The sequence below is a fragment of the Heptranchias perlo genome, chromosome 6 (assembly GCF_035084215.1).
Source record: "Heptranchias perlo isolate sHepPer1 chromosome 6, sHepPer1.hap1, whole genome shotgun sequence".
Classification (NCBI taxonomy): domain Eukaryota; kingdom Metazoa; phylum Chordata; class Chondrichthyes; order Hexanchiformes; family Hexanchidae; genus Heptranchias; species Heptranchias perlo.
The window spans coordinates 31,444,721-31,461,359 of NC_090330.1; the positions used below are offsets into that span (position 1 = coordinate 31,444,721).

Here is a 16,639-nt window from a genome sequence, read left to right on the forward strand (position 1 = left end):
ATGTTTAAGATGGAAATGAGGAGGAATTTCTTCTCCAAGAGGGTCGTGAATCTTTGGAATTCTTTACCTCAAAAAGCTGTGGAGGCTGAGTCTTTGAATACATTCAAGGCTGAGTTAGACAAATTTTTGATCAGCAAGGGAGTCAAAGGGTATGTTGGCTTTCATTGCAAGAGGATTTGAGTACAGGAGCAAGTCTTACAGCAGTTATACAGGGCCTTGGTGAGACCACACCTGGAGTATTGTGGGCAGTTTTGGTCTCCTTACCTAAGAAAGGATATACTTGCCAGAGAGAGAGTGCAGCAAAGGTTCACCAGACTGATTCCTGGGATTGCAGGACTGTCGTATGAGGAGAGATTGGGTCGACTAGGCTTGTATTCACTAGAGTTTAGAAGAATGAGAGGGGATCTCATTGAAACATATACTATTCTGACAGGACTAGACAGACTGGATGCAGGGAGGATGTTTCCCCTGGCCAGGGGGGGTCCAGAACAAGGGGTCACAGTCTCAGGATATGGGGTAGGACATTTAGGACTGAGATGAGGAGAAATTTCTTCACTCAGAGGGTGGTGAACCTGTGGAATTCTCTACTACAGAAGACTGTGGAGGCCAAGTCATTGAATATATTTAAGAAGGGGCTAGATAGATTTCTAGACACAAAAGGCATCAAGGGTTATGGGGAGAGAGCGGGAATATTGTATTGAGATAGAGGATCAGCCATGATCATATTGAATGGCGGAGCAGGCTCGAAGGGCCGAATGGCCTACTCCTGCTCCTAGTTTCTATGTTTCTATGCTTCATGCCACAAGATAATATATTTAAACATTACATCCTAACAATGCTGATATTATTAATATTAAAATTGTAAAATTATATAGATATATACCATTTTGGATGTTGTAAGTTTTATTTTTTATTTTAAAAAATCAATATCAAAGCTCAAGGAATTTTTCACTTTGACAAAAAGAAGAAAAATTGAATGCTAAGCCAAAAGTAGGGTTGCCACTTTCCCTTGGATCTCATGGGCTTTTACTTTTCTGATCAGAAATTATACCCAAAACGTGTTACAAACGCCTCGATTATAATTAACTTTTTTATTGGTGCGGAAGAGGTGGATTTATAAGCCTGTTAAGTAACATTACTTTAAAAATGTCGATTACTGGTAGTTTTTTAGATTTTCAGTTAGGCTGAAAGTGAAGCCATCAATTTTCAGGCCCCTTTTATTAATGATTATTTTTTCTTTACAGCAAGAAGGGTTTGGGATATACTCTGAATATTGCAACAATCATCCCAGTGCATGTGTTGAGCTTGCTAAACTAATGAAACAAAGTAAATATCGACACTTTTTTGAGGCCTGTCGACTGCTTCAACAGATGATTGACATCGCCATTGATGGCTTTCTTCTTACTCCAGTCCAGAAGATCTGTAAATACCCACTACAGCTTGCTGAGTTACTCAAATACACTACCCCAGATCACAGGTATGAGAATCTGACCTCTGAATTTGTTAACCACGCTGACTGCGAAAAATATAAATGGAAGTCATTTTCTTCTCTCCCATTGCTTCAATCTCTCTTGTGCCAATGCATCATCCTTGGCCAAGATCAGCTTTATCAAAATGTAAGAGCAACTTCCATCACAGAAACGTACACCTAAAAACATTTGAGCTCCACCTGGAGCATCCCACATGGTGGCAAACACAGATTACTCATATTGTGCAAGTCTTTGTACCTGCAGCTATATTGGGTCAGGAGCCCTTTTTACAGTGTAAATTTGGGTTTGTTGAGGTTTTCTGCGTGATTACAGCGGGAGGTTGTAGTCCACACTTCTCTTGGACCCCAGGTATTCCCTATAGCAACTTACAGCAGGTGTCTTTTTGGACCACAACTACTCCTAGATCTCCTGTATGTGGAGTGGGGTCTTATTGCAAAAGAAAATTAGGTGGCTTACAATTCCCCCCTTGTTGAATTCTGGACTCAGCTGGATTGCCGTGGAGATAAGCGAAATGAGGCCCACACACGCTTTTGAGACTTTGTACATGGCATAGGAGAGAACTTAAAAGGGGGAAAAGAAAAACACAGAAAAGAGAGAGTGAAGAAAATCCTGTCTACTGATCTCTGCACAAAACTTTTGCAGATAGAACATGTTATTGGAACAATACTGAGGGAGCTTTACCCTGCATCTGACAATTTGTATGTCTGACCTAGTTGATAGAGACCACTAAACATGAAAAACATTTCATTCTTCAACATCAATTATAAAATCCACCCAATTAAAAATCCATTTTTAAAAAGATCTTGATAACTTTCTTTCCTCCTCTCCTGAAGGCATTGACTCCTTGCAGGGGTACAGTTCCAGAAGTGCTTGTCACCTTTCGCTACCACACCCAAGTGGCAATTATTCATATGTGAGCCTTAATGGTGAGTGCTGGCAGACTATTTTTATCATGGTGACATCACACCTGAGCCACTTCCCATTCTTGCCCAACATCCACAAATGCACTCATCCAGCTGAGGTCACTGGTTAGCGATCAGGAGTAGGAGCCCTGATCAATTGTCCATTATCCTAATATGGGGGGGCCGAGGCCAATTGTAGTGTCCCTACCAGCACTGAGATTATCTAACTCAGCACAGAATGGGAATCAAACCTGGAACCTTTTTAATCTGTTTGGCTCAACTGGTCAATGCTTTAACCAACTGAGCCATGTGGGGGTTTAAAAATAATTTTTCAATGATTTTGAACAAGAAAAAAGTTCTACATATAGCAGAAACGTCTATCTTTTAAACAAACACAGCACAGATGGTGTATAGCTGATTATCATTTGGAGTTTCAAAGACAGGAGGTAATTGGACATGTTTTTTGCTTTGTATTTCATAGCTGTATCTAACATCAGACTTTAAAAATAAATATTTCAAACTCAGTTTTGAGAAACTAATTTTGTTGTAGCATAGTAACTTTCCACTCAGCTGGGTTGATTTATTGCTCGTCCTCTTGATGTAAATTATATTTAATCGGAATCTATAAACCTTTGCTAAAGCAACAGCTGAACAGTGGCAAAGATTAACCAAACCTTGTTTCCATTCTGCAGTGATTACAAAAACATCAGTGCTGCATACGAGGCCATGAAGAATGTAGCACGTCTGATTAACGAGCGCAAAAGACGATTAGAAAGTATAGACAAGATCGCACAGTGGCAAGTGTCCATTGTAAACTGGGAGGTGAGTTTTGCATTTCTGACCTGTAATTAGACCTGTTTTGGTTCATCTAAATCGTTCTGACATTTCTATTAGTTTGATGTATTCAATTTTATCTGATTTATTTAGATTTGCTTTTAAAATAATACGCTGATGGCTGTTGTATCTTTATTTGCTTTTACTTTATGTGCAATTGTGGCAAACTGCAAATACAGCTCAAATGACTACATGGAGAATACTTGGTGGTTGACTGGAATATAATTTTTATTCCATGGATTAAATTATGCAGAACAAATGAATAATAAAACTTCTGAAAGTCTTCACAAGTGGAATATAAATATGAAAAGAAATACAATTACCAATTGAGTATTTGATTTATACTATAAGTTGAAATGTATTTGAAAAATACTTTTATTAAGGTGACTTGCTACAGTGCATGGAGTGGTAGGATGTGTTTTTTTTAACCTGTGATTCTCCATGAGTGCCCCAGGATATTAAATGGTATGGCAAGAATTTCCAGTATTTCCAAAGTTTTATTTGGTGGCAACTTAAAAAGCCTAGTAGTGGAAAGGACTGTGATTTACCTGGGGCATAATTAGCACATAAGTGTTTAAAGTACAATACACAGGCCATATCTGATTTGTGAACTGTTGTCCATTGCTTGTGAGATGACTGCATCTCCAAGAGGATGTTATTTTATGTGTTTTCTCTCCATGTTACCATAGCCTATCAATTAGGCTATTTTCTGCATATTTAAAGCACCAGCTCATTATGCAACAGTGGCTGACAGAAGAGAGGAGGGAATCAATCAAGATGCATACAGAGGGAGATTGCAGGATGAACACTGCTGTTTTGCGCAAGCAAGGTCGCTCAACAACTAAGTGCTAAGACAAAAACAAAAATGCTGGAAATATTCAGCAAGTCAGACAACATCTGTGGAGAAAGAAACAGAATTAACGTTTCAGGTTGATGACTTTTTGTCAGAACTGGAAGAAATTGAAGATTTAACAGCTTTTAAGCAAGTACAGAGCCAGGGGGAGGGGAGGAAAGAACAAAAGGGAAGGTCTCTGATAGGGTGGAGGGAAGGAGTGATTAAATGATAAAAGGGATGATTGTGCAAGGCAAGGAAGGTGATAATGGGACAAGTAAAGAAACAAAAGATGGGTCTAGAAGAGCTATAAAAGGCAACATCAGAACCATTACCAGCACCAGCTGTCTGGAAAAAATGGGAGCAGTGGTTATGATCTGAAGTTATTGAAATCAATATTGAGTCGAGAAGGTTGTAAAGTGCCTAATTGAAGGATGAGGCACTGTTCCTCGAGCTTCTGTTGAACTTCATTGGAACAGTGTAAGAGGCTGAGGACAGAGGTCAGAGTGGGAGTGGGACGGAGAATTAAAATGAAAAGCGACCGGAAGGTCAGGGTCACGCTTGCGGACTGAGCGGGGGTGTTCAGCAAAGCGATCACCCAATCTGCGTTTGGTCTCCTCAATGTAGAGGAGACCGCATTGTGAGCAGTGAATACAGTATACTAAATTGAAAGAAGTACAAGTAAATTACTGTTTCACCTGGAAGGAATATTTGGGGCCCTGGACGATGGGAAGGGAGGAGGTGAAAGGGCAGGTTTTGCATCTCCTGCGCTCACACGGGAAAGTGCCATGGGGAGGAGAGCGGTTGTTGGGGGAGATGGAAGAGTGGACCAGAGTGTCGTGGAAGGAACGGTCCCTTCGGAATGCTGGGAGGGGAAGATGTGATTGGTGGTGGCATCGCGCTGGAGGTGGCGGAAATGGTGGAGGATGATACATTGAATGTGGAGGCTGATGGGGTGGAAGGTGAGGACAAGGAGGACCCTGTCATGGTTCTGGAAGGGAGGAGAAGGGTTGAGGGCAGGAGTGTGGGAAATGGGATGGACATGGTCGAGGGCCCTGTCAACTATAGTGGAGGGGAATCCTCGGTTGAGGAAAAAGGAAGACATAGCAGAAGCATGTCAGCATGAGCACAGAGTTTGTGCTGTTGCATCAAGCAGGGAAACTGCATCCCCAAACCATAGCAGGGTTTCATGGTACCATGCGGCCACTACTTAGACACCCTGGCTTAACACTAACATTGTAGATTTTTAAAAATCAAGATTGATAAATTAATATTGAAGGACTTGGATTAACAGAATTACATAGAATGTACAGCACAGAAACGGGCCATTTGGCCCAACAGGTCCATGCCGGTGTTTATCCTCCACACAAGCCTCCTTCCACTCTTTTTCACCTAACCCTATCAGCATATCCTTCTATTCCTTTCTCCCTCATGTGTTTATCTAGCTTCCCCTTAAATGCATCTATGCCAGTCGCCTCAACTACTCCTCGTGGTAGCGAGTTCCACAAAATAAATGGCTTTAATAGAATCCCCCAGTGACAGAAAGGAAATGGCAATTATGGTAGTAACTAAAATTCTACAAATGTGAGAGTGAAAAATCTGCTCTGTTAGTACATTGAAATTCTATGGTACTTGATTTCCATCATTAGAGCGAACCTTATTAGCTCAAAGGGGGCCTAGGGTGGCCTCAACTGGTACTGCAACATTAAAATAAATGCACTGAAGACTTCATTGTTTGGGACAGTCAAGTCCTTGACCTACTGCTTACTCAACTTTCTGTGTTGACTGGATAACTCATTACATTGTTGGAGTGGCTTTATATATCAAGTCATTTGTCTGTATATTTTTCAGGGGCAAGATATTTTAACTCGAAGTTCAGAATTAATCCATTCTGGAGAGTTGACCAAAATCTCATGCCAAGGAAAGAGCCAACAGAGGACTTTTTTTCTGTTTGATCATCAATTGGTTTTCTGTAAAAAGGATTTGTTGAGGCGAGATATGCTGTATTACAAAGGCCACATTGACATGGATGAGGTAAAAGTACTGGACATAGAGGACGGCAAAGACAAGGATTTTAACATTAATGTAAAAAATGCCTTCAAACTGAGAAGTAAAGCAACGGAGGAAGTCTACCTATTTTGTGCCAAAAAGCCAGTGGACAAACAGCGATGGCTACAAGCATGTATAGACGAAAGAAAAAGGGTAGAAGATGACAAAGAAATGGGTAAGTTTGATTTCTGAACAATACTTAAAGATAAACAGGAGGCTTCTCCTTCTCTCCTGAGTGGCCGGTCATTATTCATGGGAAATCTTGACAGTGAGTGTCAACAGGCCATTCACCTGCAGGGTGTAGGAGGAGGTGTCACAACCAAGCAGAATTTGGTCCTCAGACAACGTACACAAACTTCCAGCAGGGGGTTGAACCCTTGTTGATATTCCTCTACCCCAACCAAGAGATGTCGAGATCCAATGTGGAAACTGCAAATGTCATATACTTAATGGGTTGAATCTTCTATGTTTTTTCTCTAATTTGTTCCCTACCTCTTCTGAATGTATAGGCTTTTACTGGGGTATGATTCCACAAGCCATGGCAGGTCTTCGGTACTTTGTCCAAGTGGCTATTCTTCTATTATATTACAGTGAATTGAAATTGCTTCCGTCGCTCTGGAGAATCCATTTGTAATCAGAGCTGACCTTCAGTTAGCTTGACTCAGTGATAGCATCCTCATCTCTGAGTCAAGAGGTTCTAAGTTCTAGATTTAAGCGTCACTCCACGACTTGAGTATGTAATTTAGGCTGATACTTCAGTGCAGTACTGAGGGAGTGCTGCATTGTCAGAAGTGCTGTCTTTCAAAAGGAGATGTTAAACCGAGGCCTTGTCCGCCTGTTTAGGTGGTCATAAAAGGTCCCTCGGTACCTTTTTGAAGAAGAACAGTGAATTCTCCTGGTGTCCTCGCTAATATTCATCCCTCAACCAACACCACCAAAAACCAATTAACTGGTCAGCATGTTTGGGGGACATTACCAAATATAAATTGGCTGCTGCACTTGCTTACAAAACAAGGGATTGCATCTCAAAAAAAATTATCACTGAAACACTTTGGGATATCCCGAGGATGTGAAAAGCATTATATAAATGCAAATCTTTCTTTACAGAGATGTTAAATTATTATTGTCAAATCTTTACAGGGAACCCTCAGTCCAGTATTTACTAGTTTCTTGCGACTGCTATGCATGTTCTAATGGGGTGTCAGTGTGGCGCAGTTTGGTAGATTGCCAGTGTAATGATTCACAGTGGATTCATCTCTCATTCTGCCACTTTGCTGAGCTCCTGATCTTAGTTGTTCTGCTGTGGAGAGAGAAGGAAAATCCGAGATAGAGTCGTCCCCGTCCAATGTGTATCCTGCCAATTGGCTCAGTGTAGCATTGGCAGGAGCCTAGGGACAGGCCATCTGGCTGCCCTTTTGGCTCAAGATGTTGTGGTCCACAGAAGTTGGAGAATGCAATGAAGGGATTTCATACCCCTTCCAAAAAGAATAAGTTTCTGTAATAGGTCAGATGTACTTGATGACTAAATATTTAAATTTCAGGAACAGTTATTGATCTGATTAACATATGCCCAGTACTGAAGGCATTTAGGACATTGTAATGAGGAGTTTACCAATCATTAGGTTAAATTAATTCAATGGATGTTCCTTACTTAAGACACTAAAACTGCTATGAGCTTCTCTGTGTTACCATTAATGGGATTAAGCGTGCTTCTATTTAAAGAAGCAGGATCATTTGCACTGTCTTCACAACCTGATCCGAGAGGTGTGGATATTTCAGGTTTAATTAGTTAAAAATGTGCCTTCTGGACTACAGAAATGTTCACCTTGTGTATGGCTGTTACATCAAAGTATAGACCAGTGTTTTAAAGGTGAATACTTTAGATTGGTTAATAAATAAAAAATGTTGTGACATTTTGTGTAGTATACGCAAAGATTTGTCTGTGTGATCCCCCAAGTGTCTCTGTTCCTGTACCCTTTAAAATTCATTATTTGATCTGTTAGTAGCTTTCTTGCCCTCTTGTTCTGGACTCTCTCACAAGTGGAAACAGTTTCTACACAGCCACCCTATCAAACTCCTTCATAATTTTAAAGGCCTCTATCAGATCTCCTCTTAGTCTTCTCTTTTCCAGAGAAAAGAGCCCCAGCCTGCTCAATCTTTCCGGATAGTTGTATCCTCTCAATTCTGGTAACATCTGCACTTTCTCCAGTGATACAATATCTTTTTTGTAGTATGGAGACTAGAAGTGCACACAGAACTCAAATGTGGTCTAACCAAGGTTCCATATAAATTTAATATTACCTCCCTCCTTTTGTATTCCATTGCTCTAGAAATGAACCACAGTATTTTGTTTGCACTCTTTAATGTCTTATCAACTTGTGTTGCTACTTTAGTGATTTATGTATCTTGTTCCCAGATCTGTTTGCTCCTCTACGCCATTTAGTTTCTTACCTTCCAAGGAATAAGTGGCTTCCTCATTCCTCTAACCAAAATGAACCACTTCACAGTTCACATTACTTTGAGATCATTAATTAATCCTGTTTCGTTACCCATTACCAGATCCAAAATGGCCTGTTCCCTGGTTGGTTCCCCGACATATTGGTCTAAGAAACAGTCCCGAATATACTCTATGAACTCCTCCTCAGGGCTACTTTTGCCAATTTGATTTGTCCAATCTATGTGAAAGTTAAAATCGCCCATGATTATTGCATTACCTTTTTTACAAGCCCCCCTTATTTCCTGATTTATATTTTGCCCTGCAGTGTAGCTACTATTAGGGGGCCTATATGCTACTCCCACCAGTGATTTCTTTCTCTTGCTATTTCTTACCTCCACCCAAATTGATTTGACATCTTGATCGTCTGAGCCAAGATCATTTCTCACTATTATACTAATTTCATCCTTTATTAACAGAGCTACCCCACAACCTTTACCTTTTTTCCTATCCTTCCGAAATGTTAAATAACCCTGAATATTTAGCTCCCAACCTTGGTCACCTTGCAACCACGACTCTGTAATGGCCACGAGATCATACCTATTTGTTTCTATCTGTGCCGTCAATTCATCTATCTTATTACGAATGCTGTGTGCATTCAGATAAAGAACCTTTAATTTTGTCTTTTTACCATTCTTTCCTACCCCGGCCCCATTTGCTAGTGCACTCTTATGTTTGTATGCTTTGTCCCTTCCTGACGCACTCTGTTTATCATTACCCCCATCACTTTCCTGTATTACTTCCTTGTCTTTTCTCTTTATCGATCTAAACTTTGCCCCACCTGAACCACTCTGCAAACCTGCTTATGCCTTCCTGTACTTTGGTGCATTATTAGCTATATCCACCAATTTGGTATCATCTGCAAATTTCAACACCAATTTCTGAGTCCAAATCATTTGTATATATGGTAAACAACAGTGGCCCCAGCGCGGATCCCTGGCGGACACCATTTCCCACATTCTGCCAGTCCAAGAAGCTTCCCTTAACTCCTACCCTCTGTTTTCTATTTTGTATCCATCTTTCAATCCATTCTGCTACCTAGTCCCTGACTCCACACGCCCTGATGTTTGTCATGAGTCTCTTATGTGGCACCCTATCAAAGGCATTCTGAAAGTCCACATATACCACAACAACTGCATTGCACTTGTCACTCTTTCTATTATTCAAAGAATTCAATAAAGTTGGTTAAACATGATGTTCCATTTAAAAATCTATGCTGACTTTTTTAATTATAATCTTTGTCTCTAGATGGGGTTTGTTATATATATTTCTCCTTTTACTTGTGTGCCTATAGAATACTTTACTATGTCCTTTTATATTCTTTGATATTTTCATGCATATTTCTTTTGTCTTCCTCATTGTCTTTTTAACCTCTTTCCTAAGCTCATTCCCTTTTGTCATTTTTTTTCCTTTATTGTTTATATACTTTGCATTTGCGTTTTTCTTAAGATTCGATTTCATCCTCACCTCTTTATTTATCTATGGTGTTTTCTTCTTGGCAAGTTTGTTCCTATGAATGCTATTGATTTCTCTTTAAATATTGCCCACTGTTTGTCAATATTTTTCTCCAGTTTACCTTTCTTGGCTCCATCCTCATTCCCTCATATTTGATTTTTTTAATCCAATCTATTACTTTGGCCTTTGCACTATCTACATCTCTCAATCATCATCTTAGACCTTGTATATATTGTGATCACTAGTCCTTAGATACTCTCCCATGCTTGCTCCTCTTATCTGTTCTGGTTCATTTCCCATTACTAGGTCTAGCATTGTTTCCATATTAAGCTTCTTACATATTGGGTCAGAAAGGAGTGTTGTACTCACTATAAAAACAGTCACTCGCTAATGACTTCAAGTTTTTCGTCCAATATGTCCTGTGTTGTAAAGGCAGCAAGGAAATGGCCAATTGCTAATTAGCCTTAACCACCAAAAGATCTCCCACAAGTTTTCCCTAAACTAGTACATTATTCAACCGGCGGGGGGGGGGCATAAAAGCCATTTCTGATTGCATTCCATGCTGATGGTACTGTCAACCTAGCAACTTTTGTTTAAGTTGGATAAAACATACCTTTTAGCATATAGTTCAAAATAAAAAATTACACACGACTATATGTGCCATTCATAATCACCTTAACTATTTTAATATTTAATATTAAGTGATCTAGCTCAAAATCTTTAAGCTGTATGCAATATGTGAAATTATACAAGTGAACCTACTCCATTGTATCTATAAACAGAACGAAAAATGCTCAATAAAATAGAATGTACAGCTTTACTGACGATACTGAGTAAATATACTGCTAGACGTGCACTTGAGACATCTTTGATCCCCAGTGTATGCTGGGTTGGATGATTTTAAAAATGTGCTGGTAGGGGCCGCAATTGTAGGAAGAAGGAATAGGGAAAGGAAATAAAACGTAAGATTTTAAAGGGAGTAGCGGAACAGAAGAACTTTGGCGTGTAGATGCACAAGTCATTAAAACAGAGATTACAATTAGATAAAGCCATAAAAAGCAAACAGAATTTTTGGGTTTGTATCAAGATACTTAGAATACAAAACCTTAGGTTGTAACAGAGCTATTGTGTACTGTTTTGGGCATCTCATTATAGGAAGGATATGAAAGCAATGGAAAAGCTGTAGCATAGATTTAATATGATGTGGGCAGGGATGCAGGGTTACAGTTCGAGCTAGTGCTTTTTTACTAGAGCTGAGAAAGTTAAAGGGTGACCGATCGAGATGTTCAACATTATCAAAGGTTATGATTACGTAACTAGTAAGAGATCGTTACCACTTGTTGAAGAGGTAGTTAAAAGAGGATAAAAATTGAAGAGCATTACAAAAAGAATTAGAGCGGCGATTAGAATTTTTTTTTACACAGAGGGTGGTTAAAATGTAGCATTCGCTGCCGCAAACCATTGAAGTAGTGTTAATAAAATCTTTTAAAGGGGAAATAGATAGTTTCTTGAAAAAGAGGAATATTAAAGTGTACTAGCTGATCTGTGGCATTGCACATGGGGTATCAAGACCAATTGTAGTATTCAGGTGATGCAGGATTAAGGGTTGAGTATAATTGGATCAGGACATGCAGACATAATTCAGTAACCATTTTAAAGTCATTCTTTCCTTATTTTTATATAATACGTTGATTTTATTTTAATAGTTAAATTGCAAACCCCAGCAATTTGGGAAGCAGAGAGTAAAAGAAAGAAACAATTTTCATTTATATTGCGCCTTTCAGATCCTCTGGACAAAGTACTTTACTGCCAATAAATTACTTTCGAAGCATAGTCGCTGTTGCTTTGTAGGCAAATACCCGCAGCCAAATTGAGCAGAGCAAGGCCAAAGAAATGAATGACCAGTTAGTCCGTTTTTGGTTGAGGGATAAATGTTGGCTCGGACACTGAGCGAATGCCCCTGCTCATGTTCAAATAATGTCATGGGATCTTTTACATCCACCTGAGAGGGCTGACAGGACCTTGGTTTGACGTCTCATCTGAAAGTTGACAATGTAGGACTTCCTCTGACAATACAGTGCTTCCTCAGTGATGCACTGAAGTGTCAGTCTACATTATGTACTCAAGTCCTGGAGTGGAGCTTCAACCAACAGCCTTCTGAATAAGAGGCAAGACTAAGCCAAGTTGACACTTAAAGTAGAGTTGGTTGGGTAAATGGGTGTTGCTCAGACTGGAGGAGGGTTGGAAATGGTGTACCCCAGTGGTCAGTGCTGGCTCCACTTTTTTGTTCTGTGCATAAATGGATGATTTGAACTTGGGTATAGGGAACACAATCTTGAAATGTACTAATTACACAAAAGTAGAAGGTTTATTGAACAGTGAGAAGCACTGTCACCTGTTTTCAGCTGAGGTTTCAGATGGAGCTTTGTAAGGGTAGAATCAAAACTGACAAAGCACTTCCTGCCCCACAGCTATCACCTTTTTTGATCTTGCATGCAGCATTGTAATGACTGTCATTGAAGAACTTGTTCCTGATACTCCTTCCATCTTGCACAACTAAAGGAGGAATCCAATGATAAACTGAAAATTTAAATATCTGGGTAGGACATTATTAGGAACATCTTTAAAGTGTGAATCACCATAATACAGCATGAGACGGTGCTATACCACAGTGATATGTTCAAATCCGTGCCCCTTTTCACACAGTGCCTGCTGGGGAGCAGGATTGAGTTCAGGCCAAGCGCTTCCCTTTTGGGGCAGTTGGAGGGAAAGTCACATTGGGTAACAATCATCATCGCCTTGGTGCCAATTTCATGCACTGACAGAAACTGGAAATACACTGCCTTGACTGAGGAAGATACATGCTGAACAAGAACAGGAAGAAAAATGCCTTCAAAAGAGATTCTCGCTTCAGAATCTACAAATGTTTTGCTTTTCTCCTCTGAAGTATCACAAATACATATGTTTGGTTCAAGTAGACCAAGTGTTTATAAGGGTTATATAATAACAATTAACTTTCAATTGCATTAATCTACTTTCAGGATTTGAAATATCAGAAAACCAGAAGAAACAAGCTGTGTTAAATGCCAAAAAATCCAGGCATGGGAAGATGAAGGGTAAGGAGAGAGACAAAGAGGGTGTTTATATCTGAGACCTCACTTAAGGCTTAAGAGCTGTGATTTCCATTGAGTAATATGGTAAAATATTTAAGGAAATTCCACAGGCGTCAGATTTTGGGTAGAATAAACTTCACAGTAAAAAAATGTGTAACTGATATCAAACATATAGTATTTCAAAGACAAAAAAAAATACATAATGAGTATCTCCTGGACTAGTTTTGATCGCCTAAGAGCATCAGGGAGGAATTTTCCAATTTTTTATCCCCCTAATTGGCTTGAGCTTTTATCTGGTTTTTCACCTCTCCCAGGAAATTACATGGTGTTTGGGAAGTGTACATGGGAATTGTGATGCAGAAGGCATCACAACTGTATGGCAGAGGCTGGATGGACCATTAGCTCTTTTCCTGTATATAATTTTTGTATATTTGTAGTATATAGGAATTGGTAAACTGCAGCTTATCCATAACAACAATATTGGTTTTAATTTTCCACTGCTCAAAATGTTCAGATAAATATGATAATACACAGTGTGTTATTATTTCAAAAGAAAGTACTAGTTGTGTGTTGTTTGAGTTAAAATGTAATAAAACCCTAGCAAGTAACTTCTGTTAACATCTTACGGTAAGGGGTATAATGTGACCTGAAACCCTATATATTTTTGGGGGGGAAGAGTGGTCACAGCCAGAACCTTGCAGTAACTGAATAAATCAAATTCCCTTTTAATTACATAGGATTCCAGGATTTTCCCTTGAAAATGATAACCATCTTGACATCATGAGATCATCAGTGCCTTTTTAATAGATGTAATAATATAACAGAATCTCTATTTGCGGTATGAATAGAAGATATAATACGGAGCAATGAGATTGAGTTAATTCTACTCGTGAAATATGTTATGGCAACTCATGTCTTTGTCACTTGCTTGCTACATGTCCTCTACAATAAGCAGACTGAATTAGAAATCCAAAATCTTTGAGCAAAGTAATACGATATTTGCTTTACACACTTGTGTTGACTGATTGAAATCCCAATCCTAGCTGAAGCTTTGGGCGAACGCCTTGTGTGACATTCTTTGGCAGTTCAGTGTTCTGCTTCACTTTGGTTGGGATAGGAAGGGATCGAGGAAATACTATTCTCTCTGACCTGATGTAGAATAGTTTTGGCAGTGGCGGTCATTGAACAAAGTACTGCTCTGTTCACAACACTATTCTAGTTGAAATGAATGACCTTGATGCAGGTGACAAAAAGCACATTAATACAGTGGGTGTCTGAAAGAGAGTTAATTGTCAGTGTATGCATGAATGCAATAATGGTATCTACATACTTGTCTTGATGCTCAATAGATGATTTGAGTCTGACTGCAAATGGTTAATTAACATCAATATATGATTCTCTGTATTTTTACTGTTGTAGGGGTGAATTATAGTGGATTTTCTGTTCCTCCTCTACATCAGTCTCTCCATCCACTCCACCAACGACACATCACTGTGCCTACCAGCATTCCTCAGCAACAAGTTTTTGCATTGGTTGAACCCAAACGCAAACCATCTCCCTTCTGGCACAGCTTTACCAAGTTGACCCCCTTCAAGAAATGAAAAGGCATATGGTTACCATAAGGAAAATAAAACTAAACCAATCACTGTGGAGATCAAGAGTTCTGGGAAAACATCCAGCTCTGAGAGGAGCTGAAAGATAAAGAGCCATCAATTATGAATGTCACATTGTGCTTCTACTCCCCACGTAGCTCAATTGAGGCCTTTCTGTCAACAAAATCAGCCAGGCAATGAAGGTGATAGAACTGTGAAGCAAGCAGTTACAGAAAGCTAAAGTTTCAAAGTGTACTCTGAGGTGAATTCATAAGATATTTTAACAGGTTATCTTACAGATGATGAGTACATTATTTCCAATAGATATGAAAGACAGAGTTATTGAGAACAGTTGCCAGTATTTTATCACGTTAGGTCCCTTCATACCTTTCTGTACATTCGTATAAGATATTTTAGTTAACCATCTATCACATTGCTTGCCTTGATATTTTATGATGTGGAGAACAGTGACAAATAAAAATTGCCATATACCTAGTTGAGAAAAATCACAAGCCTGGTTCTGTTGCAGCATTGTTAAAAGAAGCACACTATTACAATGTGAGATGATACTGGTTGGTACATAGACATTTTAAGCAAGCAAATGTTTTGAAATATGAAATGTATAAAAGCACATTGCACATTTTGTGGTTAGAATTATAAGGAAATCCATATTAACATGAAAAGAAAAAAAATATAAGCAAAATGTTTTTGTACATTAGTGTGTCTGATATGTGCTTTAAATGCAGATAACTGCAAATTAATTCCTTCATAGAAACAGAAACATCATTTCCTTATGCTCAAGAGGGAAATCAAAATCTGTTTCTTTCTGTCTGATCAGTATTTTAACCTGTCAAGGCCTTAAAGTTCCTTGTTTACTTGCATTTGAATAGCACAATAGGACTTACTAAGTCAACGCTGTCAATGGAGAGTAAATTTAATTCTCACCATTCCAAATGAAGTCTACCAAAACAAATATACATACAGGACTCAGTGCTTTTTTTATTTTGCTGATTATGGCATGAAATTTGAGCACCTAAACCAAACTACTGTGTCACCAATTCTGTCCAAAATGTGTCTTAGTGAATACAATAATCAGCTATGGAATTGCTTCATGTTTCCAGGAATGGCATACACCCCTAGATAAGCATGAAGTCTTGCAATATGGCTAATTAAAAGAATTGTGTGAATTTTGCATACGTTTTATAAAATCTTGCCTTTAAAATGTACTGTAAAAATAGTGGCACTCTCTTTTGTTACTGTTGGCAAATTTGCTGTATGAAGGATGTCTTCAAAAAATCTAATGGCATTTTTAAATTTTTATTTTTAACCAAAACATTTTGGAAACAAATACCTTTAAGTTACAAAGGAAACCAGTTGTGGGGGAAACATTGTTACTGGCAACCTGCAGTGCAGGCTTTGAGAACCAAAGGACCAAAGAAGCCATAGTAACTACTTATCACTGAATATTACATTATTCCCCCTGTTATCTTACAGGTTTTTAAAATATCCAGTTAATGGATACTTCCAAATTATCTGTAATATAATTATAATTGTTCTGTATATAGTGAGGGTTTATGTATCTTATATTTTTGTCGAGACTGGTTTTCCTTTTATGGTATTTAGCACATCGTATAATAGTGATGTCTGGTATGTACTGTTACATTTCTGTGCAGTCTTATGGGCAGATGACCGCTTCAGAACCATGTACTTGGCTGCTGTACAATATTGATATTTCAAGCATAAATGTACATAACTAATGTAACTTTTTTTGTAGATTAGTTTCATTTTTATTATGTTGCAGTAAATGATTTATCTGCAGTTAATGTAATAAAATAATTGATAAAAAAGTCATTTATTTTGGTGAAATAAATATGATTT

General features: G+C 38.7%; 1 protein-coding gene across 9 annotated transcripts in view; it reads left to right on the forward strand.

Annotated features, from left to right (window-relative positions):
• The window catches only part of LOC137322872 (spermatogenesis-associated protein 13-like), a 296,919-nt gene extending 280,280 nt beyond the window's left edge, over window positions 1-16,639 (forward strand). For all 9 annotated transcript variants that reach the window (XM_067986041.1, XM_067986039.1, XM_067986045.1 and 6 more), the window contains 5 exons: window positions 1,245-1,477; window positions 3,085-3,214; window positions 5,910-6,282; window positions 13,098-13,172; window positions 14,589-16,639. In XM_067986041.1, coding sequence (XP_067842142.1) covers window positions 1,245-1,477; window positions 3,085-3,214; window positions 5,910-6,282; window positions 13,098-13,172; window positions 14,589-14,770 — 993 coding nt within the window. In that variant the 3' untranslated portion in view covers window positions 14,771-16,639. The remainder of the gene's footprint in view (window positions 1-1,244; window positions 1,478-3,084; window positions 3,215-5,909; window positions 6,283-13,097; window positions 13,173-14,588) is intronic.